The 17,811-nt window shown below is 40.7% G+C and overlaps 1 protein-coding gene and 1 long non-coding RNA gene across 4 annotated transcripts in view; one reads left to right on the top strand and one right to left on the bottom strand.

Annotated features, from left to right (window-relative positions):
• Positions 1 to 17,811, bottom strand: part of LOC109550646 (uncharacterized) — a 23,037-nt gene extending 5,226 nt beyond the window's left edge. The window contains exons 1-4 of the long non-coding RNA XR_002177207.3: positions 17,543 to 17,811; positions 16,818 to 16,921; positions 14,394 to 14,548; positions 2,258 to 2,404 (exon numbers count right to left, since the gene is read on the bottom strand). This is a non-coding gene — a long non-coding RNA (uncharacterized lncRNA). The remainder of the gene's footprint in view (positions 1 to 2,257; positions 2,405 to 14,393; positions 14,549 to 16,817; positions 16,922 to 17,542) is intronic.
• Positions 16,321 to 17,811, top strand: part of ENTPD1 (ectonucleoside triphosphate diphosphohydrolase 1) — an 84,687-nt gene continuing 83,196 nt past the window's right edge. The window contains exon 1 of one of the 3 annotated variants that reach the window (XM_019939692.3): positions 16,321 to 16,441. In XM_019939692.3, the coding sequence (XP_019795251.1) occupies positions 16,426 to 16,441 (16 nt within the window). In that variant the 5' untranslated portion in view covers positions 16,321 to 16,425. Of the gene's footprint in view, positions 16,442 to 16,480; positions 16,810 to 17,811 lie in introns of those variants that run through there. The other 2 variants (XM_073794149.1, XM_073794150.1) reach the window with 2 other exon arrangements.

Here is a 17,811-nt window from a genome sequence, read left to right as displayed (position 1 = left end):
CTTTACACTAATGATGAAAAATCTGAAAGGGAAATTAAGAAAACACTCTTTTTTACCATTGCAACAAAAAGAATAAAATACCTAGGAATAAACCTACCTAGGGAGACAAAAGACCTGTATGCAGAAAGCTATAAGACACTGATGAAAGAAATTAAAGATGATACAAACAGATGGAGAGATATACTGTGTCTTAGAGTGGAAGAATCAACATTGCAAAAATGACTATACTAGCCAAAGCAATCTACAGATTCAATGCAGTCCCTATCAAACTACTAATGGCATTTTTCACAGAACTAGAACAAAAAATTTCACAATTTGTATGTTAACACAAAAGACCATGAACAGCCAAAGCAATCTTGAGAGAGAAAAATGGAGCTGGATGATTCAGGCTCCCTGACTTCAGACTGTACTACAAAGCTACAGTAATCGAGACAGTATGGTACTGGCACAAAAACAGAAATATAGATCAATAGAACAGGATAGAAAGCCCAGAGATAAATCTATGCACATATGGTCACCTTATCTTTGATAAAGGAGGCAAGAATATACAATGGAGAAAAGACAGCCTCTTCAATAAGTGGTGCTGGGAAAACTGGACAGCTACATGTAAAACAATGAAATTAGAACACTCCCTAACACCATACACAAAAATAAACTCAAAATGGATTAAAGACCTAAATGTAAGTAAGGCCAGACACTATCAAACTCTTAGATGAAAACATAGGCAGAACACTATATGACATAAATCACATCAAGATTCTTTTTTGACCCACCTCCTAGAGAAATGGAAATAAAAACAAAAATAAACAAATGGGACCTAATGAAACTTAAAAGCTTTTGCACAGCAAAGGAAACCATAAACAAGATGAAAAGACAACCCTCAGAATGGGAGAAAATATTTGCAAAGGAATCATTGGACAAAGGATTAATCTCCAAAATATATAATCAGCTCATGCAGCTTAATATTAAAAAAACAAACAACCCAATCCAAAAATGGGCAGAAGACCTAAATAGACATTTCTCCAAAGAAGACATACTGATGGCCCAGAAGCACATGAAAAGCTGCTCAACATCACTAATTATTAGAGAAATGCAAATCAAAACTACAATGAGGTATCACCTCACACCATTTAGAATGAGCATCATCAGAAAATCTACAAACAACAAATGCTGGAGAGGGTGTGGAGAAAATGATGGAGGGTGTAAATTGCTACAGCCACTATGGAGAACAGTATGGAGGTTCCTTAAAGAACTAAAAATAGAATTACCATATGCCCCAGTAATCCCACTACTGGACATATACCTAGAGAAAACCATAATTCAAAAAGACACATGCACCCCAATGTTCATTGCAGCACTATTTACAATAGCCAGGACATGGAAGCAACCTAAATGCCCGTCGACAGACGAATGGATAAAGAAGATGTGGTACATATATACAATGTAATATTACTCAGCCATAAAATGGAACGAAATTGGGTCATTTGTAGAGACGTGGATGGATCTAGAGACTGTCATACAGAGTGAAGTAAGTCAGAAGGAGAAAAACAAGTATTGTATATTAACGCATATATGTGGAACCTAGAAAATGGTATAGATGAAACGGTTTGCAGAGCAGAAATTGAGACACAGAAGTAGAGAAAAAACGTATGGACACCAAGCGGGGAAGGCAGCGGTGGGTGGTCGTGGTGGTGTGATGAATTGGGAGATTGGGATTGACGTGTATACACTGATGTGTATAAAATGGATGACTAATAAGAAAAAATAAACATAAAAAACCAAAACAAACAAACAAAAAAAAATTATTTTTCTTTGAATATATTCAATATTATCTGCTAAGTTCAAAGGCAAAACATAATAATAATGACTATCAAAATTTAAGTTAAATTTAGTTAAATATAAATGAAAGTTTTAACTGTTTTTTGAAATTTAATTAAGTATTATAAATTTTTTCTATAAACCTAAACTATTCATAATTGTAGCTATCAATGTGAAGAATAGGTGTTGTGTTTAATATATGTTTTACCTAGACTTACATATATACAGATTTAGGATATTATTAAATTGTTTAATATTGTAAATTTTTCTCAGATACCATGTGCAACTGTTGTAAAAACTGTGCTAAATTGTGAATATTGGATGTAGAGAGTTCAGGACAATGAACACTCTACTCTATGACAAATAGTTTGCTATTCAAAAATCTGTTGTGGTCATGATATTTGAGAGAAAAGATATGATGAGCTAATTTTTTTCTTACCTAATTATTTCTCCAACTCAAATGCTCCTCATACTCTGAAGCATTGTCCATCTCTGATATCAGCAGTGCCACAGTCCTCAATTCTTCATTTGAACATAGTTGTCTTTTATGGACACAGGGTAGTGTAGCAGAGTGTTTCTCTGGTGCCTAAATGGTGTGAATCACAGCAGCAGATGTGTTGGATTGTGAATTGCCCAGTGTCATCACTGAGCACTGGGTCCTGAGTGACAGAAGTACCAGTGTGATTTTTACCAAATTCATCATTTATGGTTTTCTGGTTTATGGGTCCGTCTAAGGTGCAGGACTAGGGCAGGGGCCTCTTGCCTGGGTTTGAAGGCATTACCACTTCTCTGGGAGCATGAACTTTCAAACTTTGTCTAGTCACACTCACTGCTAGCTCTAGTTCAGAGTTTATAATCCAGGGAGCTTCCAAGAACGTGAAGTTCCTTCAACAGTGTTTCCACAGTAAATTATGCCCCAGCTTAGGTTCAGAAGTTGATAGGATGCCCATTTGTCCCATAATATGGAGCTCTAACATCAGGGGTTGTGATCACACTTGGTACTCACAATGTTTGCTGACCATTAGAGGTGAGTCGTAGCTTTGGTACATTGAATTTTCTCATTTGAGGGGAAAAAGGACTCATTTAATCAAGCAAAACTCTTGTATCAGTGAGCCTAGACAACCTCCAAAATGTAAGGCCTCTATTTGTATTTATTCTCTAGAATTTCTTCTCCGTATCTGAGTACTGGGGTCAGAATTCAGTCTAGAGATGACCTCAAGATCTCTACCTTCTGTTTGGAAGTTGTCTAGGAATTTCCTGCAGATAATATGTATGCAGTTCATACTTTACAGTCATAAAGATTTATTTTAATTAATACCCATTTCATTGGGAAAGAACTCTCTCACTAGTCAATCAGCCATAGAAGAACTCAAAATGTGTTCTGGGGAGAGCATAACCTCTCTATCCCCTCTTTCCCATTTATTGGTCAGATCAATATTTACAATTCATATCAATATCAATATTTATAATTCATTTAAGTACATGCATTTTCTTCTTTTTTAAACCTAGAAATGGTATCTGTTGTTACTTTTCTCATGGCTATTTACAGCTAATTGTGGAGTGAATTTGTCCACAGTTAACAGAGGTCTAAAATCTCAGCAGGCAGGTGGTAGAGGTATTTAAATTTTGATTGAGGCTCTCTTAACAGCACCCTAAAAATAACACCCAGATAATATCTATCTGTTTGATTATTCCTAGCAGTCTGATGCTGAAACCCAAACCAATCTATAGAGTTTCCACATTTCGAAAGAAAGTTGTGTAAATATCAGAGTATTCACTTAACATTCTTTGTAAATTAAATTATTTGAATATCCCTTCCATCAAAACCTTTTTTTAAACCCTAATATAAGTTTGTTGTTTTAGGTATTACAAATTGGAATAATCTTTAGCAACTTTAGGAATATAAAAATAATAGCTTATTAAGGCTAGCTAACCACTGAATATATTTCATCTTACTTGAATTTTCTTCTCCAATATTCTCCCCGTATCTCTCTCTCCCTCCCTCTTCCCTCCCTCCCCCCTCTTTTTTTAAGCACGTATCAGACATTCTAGCATTTTAAATGGAGTTTCTAACAATTATATTCAGAGAAACGTAAACATGGACAATGAAAATTACCTACATGGAAAATGGCTTATCATTTCATAGAGAATTTTTTTTAAGTAGTTTCCTTTAACCTTACTGGGAGGAGGGTCTATGCAAAAACTTTTCTGGAGTGGTCAGTCCTGAGGTGCTATGTCTGTTATGCTTCTTGCCAAAGTTCAGGAGGGCAGTATCTCTTTCCTCAAGATGGTGTGATAATGGGGTATTGCAGTGTTCTTGATGTGAAGCAAAGAGGTAACAGCCAGAAAGCTAAGCAAAATAGAGTTAACTTGCTTTAAGGAAAAGGGCAAAGCCTTTTCCTTCCCCCTGCTTTAAAGTCTTCCTGTTCCCACCCACCACGAAGACTTGAAACAATAGAGTCAGCAAAAAGAATGATATCTTTATGTTCACTCTTTTTAAAAAAATTGTTCATTCTTATGAAATGTCTTATTTTGTTTCCTTAATGACTTTGTCTCCACTTCCTCTACCTTGTAGATGGGTAAGAACTATCAAATGCTTATTTTCCTAGTGGTGGTACATTTAAAAACAATCTCCCCTCCCCCAGAGTTCCTTCGTGAAAACTTTAGGCCAGCCAAATGAGTTACTACACTGGTTGGGATCTTAAGGCAGTAAGAGTGTGATAACACCACAGGAAACACTGCGTTTTGTTTCATGAATTTCTCTGGGTTAATGTTATCTTGATTCCTGATTTGTAACAAGGCAGCAACTCTGACATCTCCATTTAGGAACAATAATTGTAACTTTATTCATTCCTTGGATTGGTGATTGCACCTAGAAGATGTTCTACCTAGTATTTCTTACTATAATCTGATGGTGCCTCCATCATTAGCCTTATTTTCTACATTAAAAGGGAAGTGAAAAGAGAAAAGACGTAGAATTGTGATCTTGGGCATGATTACTGGATCATCAGAAATGTTGAACACATAAGGATGAAAGAAGAAGTGGTTAAAAGAGTAAAGCACACTGTCAACAATAAAAGGAAATAACTAGAGAAAAATGACTATGCCTATTCATTAGAAACTGATGTAATTAATTGAATGTAGATTTTTTTGGTGGGGGATTAGTGGTCAGAAAATAATTATAAGTAAATACATGTTAATTATTTTTGCCTTGTCTCATTAAAAATTTTTGTGGTGGTAGATATGTAAATATCTTCCTAATTGAAAAAAACATAGTTAAACAAAATAGTGGCATTTCCTTCCTAAATGTGTTTAAAAGTGGTATTACTTCTCATCTGTCTGGAACAGTGAGGGTATACTAACACCTCACTGTATAACCCTTTTAATTACAGGGTATTTTATATTGTTTTGATTTTCATAATATCTTTGTTATGTCAGTAGGACCTTGCCCTATTATAAGGATGAGGAAACAGCCCGAAGTACTAAATGACTTGCCCAAAGTGGCATCATTTGTAATTATTAGATCCAGAACTAGAACTTAGGTCTCCTCTCATTTTCTTAGTGCTCTCTCTACTGCTTGGACTCACAGAGATGTTTTCCAAGGTCCTTTCCAGTCACAGGTTTCTTTAGTTTTAGCGAAGATATAAATGTATCACAATAATTTCTATAGTCAAAAAGTGCTGTCCTAGATTTTATTTTATTTTTTAAAAAAATATTTTATATATTTATTTATTTGGTTGCACCGTGTCTTAGTTGTGTTATGTGGGATCTAGTTCCCTGACCAGGGATCAAACCCCGGCCCCCTGCATTGGGAGCACAGAGTCTTAGCCACTGGACCACCAGGGAAGTCCCTGTCCTAGATTTTAAATATTGACATTTGGAGACAGTGGGAGGCAGATGTGCTGGATATTCTCTGCTTGCTCCACAGTCCACTGTTCATCCTCTTCCACCCTGATCTGTGCCACGGGAGGTTGTTCAGAGTGAACTGAATCAAGGGGCTTCTGATTAGGTTCAGCAGGAGATGGGAGGGCAGAGAGTGAGGTCAGGTATTTATTCCTCTGCTCCTTCCCTGCTGGGCCACAGTGGCAGTGGCTACAGTCCTTAACTGAAGGTATAGCAGATGCCATAGGTCCCCTGCCCAGGTACCCTCAGCCCTCACCATGCCTGATGTACGGTGGTGGCTGCTTCCTGTGTGAACACCCGCCACTCTCTGCCGGAGGGCTTTTTCTGGCCATGGAAGCATGACTACCCCATGCGCAGGGCAGGGCAAAGGTACTGGACAGTTGATATCCCCAGGGAGCAGCCCTTAACCAATGATGTATGGGAATTGGTGGGTAAACACCCCCATGTCCTCTCCCCCAGGTTGGGACAACTCTGAGCCTTGTTCTTCACCATCTCCTAGAGGTCCCTATCGAGACTGAGCCCCATTTGCACTCAGTGGTGATCTGCTGATCAGTGCACACTGTGTTGGCCTCCTTCCCTCCCCTGTCTCACTTACCCACCCACTTCCAGTGCCTCTTGGAATTGCTTCTAAATAAACTACTTGTGCTGAAATCCTACCTTTGAGAATTACTTCTGGGGGACCCCAACCCAATGCAGAAGCCACAGTTCTTGTCAGACGACTGTCTTCTGTAGCTACAGCTTACTCTGTGGATTCCAGGAACCTCTTCCTTCCTCTCCCTGCCCCTTCAGGTCAAGTGTAGTCATGGATACCCATTGTTGCTAGCCCCAGAGTGATTCACTGCTCTTGTACACACAGCTGCAAAATAGGCTGGGCAATGTAGTCTTTATGCCGGGTGGCTAAACAATGGATATTGTTTTAGATCGGAAGAAAATGAGAATAAGAGGAGTGAACAGCTAGCAGTCTCTTCAGAGGAACACTTCAAATTTTAGAATTTTTGGAGACATACTGTGGGATAATTAAATGGTTGATAGCAACACAAATCAGGCCAGCAATGATTATAACGCAATCGCCACCATAATGTCAATAAAGGTATCAGGGTTATCTATGGGTTGCTCTTCAGGATAGCTGCTGTTGGAGAAGAGCTGGTTTTGCCCGGCTGTGCTCTTCTTGGAGGCAGAGCTCGTGGAATTCCTCTGTAGCCCTATCTGGTGATATGCTAACCTCATACTGCTTAGTTACAGCAAAGCTGCTCTACACTCAGCTGCCTGATATGCTTCATTTCATGCCTCAGGCATTGCTGTGACAATATTTATACTCAACTGTAGCAAAAAGTTTTTTTAAAACATCAGTAAAAATTTGGAGTGACTAAATTTTTACTGGGGAGGGGGGATTTGACTTCTTGTGTGCAGTGGTTGAGAATCCCCATGTTAGGTATTTTAGAGGATATAAAATGAGTAGTAAACTGTCCATTCCCTCCAGAACTCCAAGTCTAGTAGTGATGGAGAGTGTAGTGAGGACTGAAGGGAAATTTGGGGTGGGAAGGAATGGTAACTCAGTGTAAGAGGCAGGATACTTTGTTAAGGTGTTAGTTATTGTGGGTCTCCAATCGTACCCTAGCTTGTTATTGAAATTGCGCAAGGTGCTCTGAAGCAATAGAGTATTCAGGAAGAAATAAAGGGGTACCTTTGAGGGCCAGGGAAGAGTGGAAATTCTGGAGCACTGGGAAGGGGGTGGAGGTTGGTGGGCCATGGGTACTGGACACCCTTGACTGTTCTGTGGTTGTGTCCTGGTCAGTAGGATGGCCAGCGCTTCCATCAGAGGCAAAGCTCCCTCGCCAGTCCTCCTCCATCCCCATTCAGCACTGGAACAGAAAGCCTGTCACATTTCAAGGCTGGGCAGTGAGAATATCAAAAGGGATCAAAGTAAATGAGAGATTAGGAGTCCTTCCCCTATTTTCTGATACATGCACTTCTCCCAGATTATGGTGTAAACCAGGGAGGTGAGGGGACTCCAGTAATGATTGTGATTGATTTTCTTGGCAGCTCAGAGGGAACTGAGATGGGTTTAAGTTGATATAAAGAAAATAAACATAGCAAAATTTCTTGGATACCTAAATGTGGTGGTTTAAGATTGAATCTGCTCCATGCATAAATAACCCAAACAAAAGCAGAATATGACAAGTGCTGGCTGTATGGGAGGCTAAGGGATGTAGCACAGCTATAATAAATCATGGCATACTGTTTGGGAGCACTGCAGTCTCTTTTTCACAGGGCTTTTCTGGCTAGGCAGAAGAAGGAACTGGAGGGCAGTTAAGCAGAGAAGGGGAAAGTATTCTTTCCCTCACTGATTCTCTTCTAACTTACTCCCTTTTCAAAGCACAGTAACATAATTGTACATGTGGTAAATATTTATATATTAGTCAAATATTAATGAAGTTTTTTTTTTTTTTTTTGCGGTACGCGGGCCTCTCACTGTTGTGGCCTCTCCCTTTGCGGAGCACAGGCTCCGGACGCGCAGGCTCAGTGGCCGTGGCTCAGGGGCCTAGCCGCTCCGCGGCATGTGGGATATTCCCCGACCGGGGCACGAACCCGCGTCCCCTGCATCAGCAGGCGGACTCTCAACTTCTGCGCCACCAGGGAAGCCCTTAATGACGTATTATATCCTGGTAATTCCTTCTACTTTCCTCTAGTTGCATGTCACGCTTGAGTATGTCCTGTAAAATCCATGTTGTCCATCCTCCGGATTATGGCAGCAGAAAAAACATTGTCTCGTCTGCAAGGCATTGTTGACACACAAAGTGCAGATCCTTGTGTTCCCGCGTCGTCCCTCCCACAGACACCTTTCTCATCCGGCAGCTTTCTCTTTGCCATTGCAGAGGCTTTGGAGCAGGGAACCCTATGTAATTTCTATTTTTCCTGGAAATTAAGGTGAACGGTTGTGTGGGTAGGCTTACAGACATTTTCTATATGTAGTCTGTATATCCTTAATTCTAAAACACGTGATAAAAACAGATTTTAATGTTTTGAAATTAAGTGTGTGTTTCGCAATTAATGTCAAAAGAAATCAGTCTGTTTCCAGGCAGAACTGTAAGTTATGCTGTGTTTGTCTTTGTGCACGTGCATGCTTCGTGTTGTGTGGAAGGTATCTTTTCATCTGATTGCCAACTCAGATGAGCTGTTTGTAACAATGCCTAATGCAGGTGAATTTTAATTTAATTCATGACTCCCAGTTGGCTTTTGAAACCTTTTAAAGATTACAGTTCAGCAGTGGAAGATTACCTGTCATGTGCCGAGTAATGAATTTAAAAAAACAATAGGAATTGTTACATACTTTGGACTAGATCAGAAAATTTCGGAGTTGGGAGAGATTTGAGTGACCAATTCATATGCTGAGAAGGAGTTTTACTTGAGAATGGTTCATCTATTAAAAGGTTCTAGCTAACTTTTCCCCCTAAAATTTAAGCACATATGCAAAACCCTGGACTGGGTGCTATGGAATATGGAAGATATGGATGGGGAGGAGAGAAAAAGAATTTGCAGTCAGACTCTATGTTGTGCATATGAGATAAATCACACTTGAAGCTAGCAATGCAAGGCATTAAGCAAGTGCCAAGCTATTTGTCACTTAGAGAGAAGAATTATGCTCTCAGAATTTGGAGGAGCTGGAAGGCTTTAAAGATTTAAGGTTTGAACTAGACCTTGAAGGATGAGCTGGGATAACTGTCTAGGCTAAGTAATAATCTCAAAAGCCAGAAAATCACTATTATCGTTTCCCACTCTATTATTTCTTCAGGCTTTGATGGTCCTGAATGGATGAAGGGCCTAATGTAAAGGACTGCAGGGTGCCTGACTTTGGCCTTGTCTCCAGGGTTTGTCACCCCCGGCAGATCTCTGCAGAGGCAGAGCATTAACAGCAACATGGGAGCTTCTTGCTACAGACTGGCCTGGTATTACGGGCTATTATTGTCTTCAGAAACTGGGTGTTTGAGCCATCCTGTTAAGGTCTTGAGCATAAGATTCTAGAAGCCATGTGTTCTTTAAGAATTTCCCCTGCCTCCTAGGACCAGAAATGTCCTAAATTAGAAGACAGAGATTTGTGCCCTTTGTAATCTTGATTGCTTAGCAAATGCAGTCAGGCACTTAGGGTCAGTTAAATATGATGAATTTTTCTTAACTCCAACTTTTCGCCTTCTCGGAGCTACTTTAAGTTCTCTGGCAATGTTCCCCTATGACGGTGGCCGTCTGAAGAAGCGTAGGCATTTCCCTTCCTTTATTATTATTTTTTTCAAGTTCTGGAAGCAGCAGTCCGTTCTCCTTCCTGCCCTCACTTGGCCCCAGAGTTTCTGACTTCTCTCCAGAGACACTTATTTGGAAACTTTTTGAGCCAGTGGGGAATCAACTTAGAGGCTTTTTTTCTTCTGGACCAGTGGAAATATTGTGTGTCATGGATGAAAAGATTTGAGTACTACCAGTATCACACTGAGTCTATATAACAAGGCTGTTTCCATGTCTTGGCCCACAGCCTGAGTTAATTTTGCTTTGCTGGATGTAGAGACAATGAATTGTTTGAACAAGAAATCATGTGTAACAAATGCTTTTGCAAAACCGTGTCCTTTTAGCAGTTACTTTAGTAAAGATGTCCTTCAGCAAGGGGTTTCGGTACAACAGATGCCTTTAAACACCTATACAATGCTTAACAACATAATTTTAAAAATATACTTTTAATTTTAGAATAGTTTTTGATTTACAGAAAACTTGTAAAGATAGTACAGAAAGTTCTCCTATACTCCATGCCCAGTTTCCCCTGTTAACATCTTAAATTAGTGTGATAGATTGTTATAATTAGCCACTTACCCTTGCCTGTCTGTAACCTTCCGCTCCAACAGTGAGAACCCTGACTCCTACTGTCATCTATTTACATAATTGTTCAATTCCAATATACATATGTAGTGGTCTCAGAATTATGAACCTGTATCCCCATGGGAAACAGCTTCATCAAATAGAGTAATATGTTTTTGTATAGTTCCTTTTGCCTTTAGTCTTACAAACTTTACTCATTTCCAAAGTGACTCAGGTCAGTACCCTTTCCCCTACTCCCTTCAATGAGGCTCTTTCATACATTCGTAATACAGTTAGATTCTTTTGTCACAATCAACATTCCATTCAGGGATCCCTTAACCCCATGGATGATTTTTTTTAAAACTGTATACATTAAGGTTCATTTTTGTCCTTTAAATTTCTATAGGTTATGAATATCGTCACGTTTACATTGACGTTGCAGTATCATACTCAATAGTTTCACACTCTAAAAAGTCCCCTGAGCTTCACCTATTCAGACCTCCCTCCACCCCAGTGAATCTCAGGCAGCCACTGATCTGTTTACCATCTCTATTTAAATTTAACATTTAAAAAATATGTTAAAATTAAAAAAAAATTTAAAATAGTTGGGGCTTTTATAAATCGATTGGACTTTCATAGATTGTGAGTACTTTCTTTGGAAATGAATGTCTTTGACCTTAAAGATGTTATAGCTGTTATCAGTTATTATACCTGAAACTCTTGGATTTGGGGCCTGCCTCTTGAGTAGCAATACAATTTTATCATTTTTTAATGAAGGGACACTTCACTCATTATGTCTGCAAACCTCTGAGACATTCAGAGGAATCAGGGCACTTGAAGTGGGGGTAGAAGGATGAAGGAGGTAAAGGAGATGTTTCAACAGAAAATGCAAGAGATTTCAGCTAATGCGGGGGAAGTAAGGGGTAGTTGTAGCTCAGATAAGAGTGGTTATGAATCAGTTGTGAAATACTTGATGTAAACCAAGATAATGCTTACACAACACAGACTTCATCAAGTACTGGGATCAGGTTAGGCATTTACCTGCAGTTCAGGACCTTTATTTCAATTCTGCACACTCCTTATTGAGTGTCTGCTGTGCTTGACTTTGCTGTGCTATGTGCTCTGAGCATGCCTTCTTCTGGTGCAACTGTTTGGTCACATACTTCCACTTTGGAAGACCTGGCCATTCTGCAACATTCAAGGGCTTCCCCTAACTCAAGAGTTCAGGGCATTCCTTCCTGACTACCAAGGCCACTTGCTTATCCTGGAACAACAAAGGCATGGGTGACCCTTGGTCATACTTCACTCCCCAATCCCGTCTCTCAGCATGTCCCTAGTCCCACAGTTGCTGTTGAATATGTAGGATCACATTAAATTTGGGGAAGGGAGGTGGAGAGGTACTATGTGCTGTTGGAGGGAAGGGACTTCTGTTCTCATTCCCTTCAGTTGCCCTGGGGTTACTTCTGAAAAATAAATGGAAGATATGGGAGGGGGAGAAGGTCTGAAAAATAAATGGAAGATATTGGAGGGGGAGAAAGTAAGGGACACAAGAAGAGAAGACAATGTTTTATTTAATCTGAACCATATACCTAGCATATAAGTGAAGAGGAAAGGAACTCAAACTTGTTGAGTGCCAACTATGTGCCAGGGTCTCTGTTGGGATTTCTTACACATTTATTTCCCTACAATGACTCTATGAAGTAGATTTTTAAAAAAATCTTTATTTCTCAGATAAACTGAGGTTCAGAGAGGCTCACTAACTTGTCTGATTTTACACAGTGAAGATTCAAACCTAGATCTCCTTAACTCTAAAACCCTGGCAGCACATTAAAATCACCTGAGCCCTTTTATGAGAAATCCTTATCTGAATCCCAGACCAAATTCCAATTTCTGAGGGTAGGGATGAGCATTAGCACTTTTAAAGCACCCACAGTGATTACATATAATGTATAATGTGCAGGTAGGGTTGAGAACCATGGCTCTGCTCTGAGAGACAGTGCCTTTCCTACTCCTCTCCTAAAAGAAGGGAAGGGGCATTTTCTGAACCAGTGTGCATTCTAAATACTCTCAGAGTACTTTTATATCCACCCCATGCCCTATTTCCTATCCCTCACAGGGGTTTTTATCATCCCTAAATACCTGTAAGCAGGCAGGTGGAGTGGGGGCAGAGGTTATTACTGATGGTAGAGAACTACAAATATGATTGAGTTAATCTAAACAATTTTTTTGATAAGATGTGCATGTGGTGCTGATAGATTGTCAAAGTACAATGTCAAATAGTGTCAAGAAAATTTGATATGATTTTCAAAAGGTGCTGGCAAATTTTGTTTGTTGAATATTCATACACCAAATACCAAAGAGTACTGACTTAGTATCTTAGTTTAAAGCAGGTGTAAGAAGATGGGATTTGGGTGTGTTCCTGGTGGAAAAAAAAATCTATGAATTCCTGAGATTAGATTTGTTAATTGCCATACAACATTTAACATGTTTCTTGAAGTATGATTTATCATGCCTCTGACATCCCTATCAATGATAAAACCCCATTCTTTTGCAGTCTCCTTTTAGCCTTGAAACCAACCATGAGTAAGAACCATTTAAATAATATCAAAAGGACATAAATAACCACACAGCTCATTCCCCCAGGTCTTCACTAAATTATTACCTTCTACCCCTGGGAAGTCCTGACATATATACACTATTGATACTATGTATAAAATAGATAACTAATGAGAATATACTATATAGCTCAGGGAACTCTACTCACTGCTCTGTGGTGACCTAAATGGGAAGGAAATCCAAAAAAGAGGGGATATATGTATACGTATAGCTGATTCACTTTGCTGTACAGTAGAAACTAACACAAAATACATATTGTAAACACATATGATAAAGCAACTATACTCCAATAAAATTAATTAAATAAAAAAAGAGTAAAAAATTTTTTTACCACAATAGCACAGATATCAAACCAATATTATTAGAAATGGAGTCTAAACTGGCTCGGGAGAAGGCATCCACTGGATTTTCATTTAGTATAATTAGTTTTTATTATAAATGGCAAATGCTGTAAATCTGAAACCTTTAGTAAGGTGAAGAAAGAGTATTGTACAGACCCAGATTTATTAAAGCACCAAAATTTTTATTTATTTATTTTTGGGGGCCGCACCATGCGGCTTGTGGGATCATAGTTCCCTGACCAGGGATCGAATCCATGCCCCCTGCAGTGGAAGCGCAGTCTTAACCACTGGACCACCAGGGCAGTCCAGCACCAAACATTTATTGAGCACATACTATGCTGCTGAGCACTGTGCAGATTGCAGAGATGCCTAAACTAAAAAAAGCCCCTGCCTTTATTGAAGTATGATTAAAAGTATAATGGAGAATATATGTTATATATAGAGTCAAAAACAATCTTTATTGGTGACAAATTTAATGGCTTATGGTATATTTGGAAGAAAAATGTCTTATGGTACAATTGGCTTTAGATACCACCTCTCATGCTGAAGAAACAGTGTAGAAAGAGCATGAACTAGCAATCAGTGAAATCAGATCTATGTTCTGCTTTGCTGCTGTTTATTAACTCAACCATTTATCAAAAGTTTACTGAGAGCCTACACCGTGGGAGGAACTATATTAAGTGCTGGAGAGCACGGTAGCAACCAGCTCCCTGCTCTCAATGTGAACATGAACTTGTAGCTTAACATCTCCACGCCTCTATCCTTGCTTAGACTAAATGTCCGAGGTCTCTTTCAAATCTAAAATGCTAAGGTTTGTGACAGCCTTGTGGAGGGGGAAGCTGCCCAGACAGGCAGCCCTGGGACTTGGGAACTTACCTTCCTCTCTGAGGCTTGGCTGTTGTCCTGATTTCAAAATAACTTCATATACACAGTTTTAAAATGTTTCGGTCAGTTTCTCATCTGCATTTGGGTCATGTTGGCAAAGCCTGGGTGTAGCAATTCTTGCTCATAAGACTTCAGAGATAGGAGGTCTAGGTTTGGAAAACGTAGACAACTTGCATCAGTACAGCTAGACAGCTGTTCCCAGCGAGCAGCCTCCCCTGCCGTCCCACCCTGCCTTCTGACCAATACCACGCTTTCTCCCGCCACAGCATCTTTTGCTAGGGTGACCCGTTGCTCTTCTGGTGTAATGAGCCTCTAAAAGGGATTGCTCATTAGGGGACCAGAAGTGATCAGATTCATGGGGCTGGAAGAACTGTTCTTGGGTCCCACAGTTTTTCCGGTGGGTATCAAGGTAACAAGTTTCTTGGACAGTGTCCTTGTCCCCACGGTGAGCCACAGCCACCCCCCGCCTCTGCAGGAGACCCTCCAACACTAGCAGGTAGTCCTTTAAGATCAAACACATCCTAAAAGATCTACATTGTTGCTGGTTTCCAATTCCATGGGCTTGGCCGGCTGGGGCTGGGTGCCAGCGGCTGGTAGTGGCAGGCGCCCGCTGAGCAATAGAAGCCCAGAGAAAGAGGGAGTGGCAGCAGCAGCGGAGAGGACACTGCGGGAGAGAGGCCAGGAGCGAGGAAGGGTCCCTGAAGCCCGCCCCCTACCCAGCGCCAGACTCTGTGGGCACACTGGGTGAGCATGGTCGGCGGGCAAGGTTGCAACCGTGTGGATGAAAGGCTCTTGGTGCTACAGCCAGGAATCAGTGCTGTGCCTCTGAGGTGGGAGAGCCAACTTCAGGACACTGGTCCACAAGAGACCTCCCAGCTCCACGTAATATCAAACGGCGAAAATCTCCCAGAGATCTCCATCTCAACACCAAGACCCAGCTTCACTCAACGACCAGCAAGCTACAGTGCTGGATACCCTATGCCAAACGCCTAGCAAGACAGGAACACAACCCCACCCATTAGCAGAGAGGCTGCCTAAAATCATAATAAGGCCACAGACACCCCAAAACACACCACCAGACATGGACCTGCCCACCAGAAAGACAAGATCCAGCCTCATCCACCAGAACACAGGCACTAGTCCCCTCCACCAGGAAGCCTACACAACCCACTGAACCAACCTTAGCCACTGGGGACAGACACCAAAAACAACGGGAACTACGAACCTGCAGACTGCAAAAAGGAGACCTCAAACACAGTAAGATAAGCAAAATGAGAAGACAGAAAAACACACAGCAGATGAAGGAGCAAGATAAAAACCCACCAGACCTAACAAATGAAGAGGAAATAGGCAGTCTACCTGAAAAAGAATTCAGAATAATGATAGTAAAGATGATCCAAAATCTTGGAAATAGAATAGAGAAAATGCAAGAAACATTTAACAAGGACCTAGAAGAACTAAAGAGGAAACAAGCAATGACGAACAACACAATAAATGAAATTAAAAATACTCTAGAAGGGATCAATAGCAGAATAACTGAGGCAGAAGAACAGATAAGTGACCTGGAAGATAAAATAGTGGAAATAACTACTGCAGAGCAGAATAAAGGTAACAAGTTTCTTGTTATCTTGCTTCAAAATTGCAAAAAGTAAGTAGCTTTTTTTTTTTGCTTGCAGCCAAGATATACTTTTTAGGGGAAAAATGGATTTCTGTAACAAAGGGAGAGGGAAAGAGCTGAAGAGAGATATCTGAACATACATTGTTTCAGGATACAAAAAATTGCAACCTGGGGAAGCTTTAGGGGAATGAGCTGTTGGACTTCTCGGCCAGTCTGTCCTTTCAATGAAAAAGACATAGGGTTTGAGGTTCCTTCCGAAACGGGGCAGGCTAATTTAGCCCCTCCCACGAGCCCGAGGGTCTGTTATATCTCTGTTCCTTGAGTACCTCTCTCACTGAGACCGACCACAGCAAGCAGAGGCTGAAAAATAAAGAGCAAAGAGGAAGAAAACAAAAGCTGCCAATTATGGAAGATAGAAGGGGTAAGAGCAAAATTGATTTGATCTGAATCCTTAAGAACAAACAAAAAAAAAAAAAAAAGGAAAAAAGAAAACCAAAAGCCCGGACCAAAAGCAAGTACTTGAAAGAGCAAGAGGCAAAAAGCCCTAAATACACTTTTCCACCCTCTCCTTCTGAGAGGAGGCAGAGAAAAAACTCTGGGAAACATTTTAGGAAGCCAGGCTCTGGGGTTAGAGTCAAGGGTGGCTCCTGAGCAAGCTGGAGCAGCTCATGAATATTCATTAGCAATTGGTATTCAGATCTGGTTTTTTAGAGGCAAAAGACTTCTTCCGTCCCCTCGCAGTTTAGGAGGCAGCTGCCTCATTTACAGTCCAGAGTCGTCTTGCTTCGGGTCAGTACCTCAGTGAGTTTGCTTGAAGATGCTGGGCTCTGTGTGTAGATTTGCCTTGTTCTCGAATTTCCTGTGTGCGTTCCTGTTGTGAAATTAGCAAAGGCTTCTCTGCCTGGAATTAGACAGAGAAGTTAATGTGGCAAGAGCCTGTCACAACAGGACCCGAGAGTATGTCTTACAAAAGACTAAACTTTTCTTGGGAGGTGTGGGGGAGTGTGCATGGGTGTGGGGAGGGAGGGAAGGGGTATAGGTACGAAGAACAGTTTTATCTTTAAAAAGCAAGGCTTATCGGACGGACTATATTTAGATTTTGTCTAAAAACTGCGAGAGCAGCCTGGTTTGTACAGATGGTGTGCGGTCTCTGTCCTTTACCTCTTTTGGGCATTTTTTGCCAGGACAGAGAGCCAGCTGCTTGCCAGCCCGTGGGAGCCAGGAAGAATGTCTGCAGCATCGTGGTTGTGTAGGGTTGCAAACCTTCATCAGCTCTGGTCTCTAATATCCCCACATGTTTTTATCACATACAACGTGGAGGAATGGGATGAGTAGTCAGTAGAGTTCTTAATAATGACAGTAATGATAGCTGTTAACGTTTTCGTCTTTACTCTGTGCTGGGAGCTGTTCTAAGCGTATTACACGTGTTACTTATTCCTCACAGCAACTTATAAGGTGAGTGCTATCATTATCATCCCCACTTCCCAGATGATGGAGTTGAGGTAGTGAGAGAGTAGCTTACCTTGGGATCACACAGTAAGTGGTGAATTTGAATGCAGGCGACAGACGCAGGGTCCGAGGGTCTATTTCCCTACCCTGTTGCTCCACTTCAGAGTCTCTTGTTACTGCTTCCACGTTGTTGATTTGGGTTTGCAAATCTTTGAAGCTACAGGGGAAATGATACTGGTGAAATCTCAAGTCTGGTAAGGAATTTGTTCTTTGCTATCAAGTTTACATGCATTTTTCCCATTTGGTGCCCGTGGCCATTGTCTGTGGTAGGGCCCAGGTATT

This window comes from Tursiops truncatus, chromosome 16, assembly GCF_011762595.2.
Source record: "Tursiops truncatus isolate mTurTru1 chromosome 16, mTurTru1.mat.Y, whole genome shotgun sequence".
NCBI classification, from domain to species: domain Eukaryota; kingdom Metazoa; phylum Chordata; class Mammalia; order Artiodactyla; family Delphinidae; genus Tursiops; species Tursiops truncatus.
This window is presented reverse-complemented; position numbering and strand designations above follow the sequence as displayed.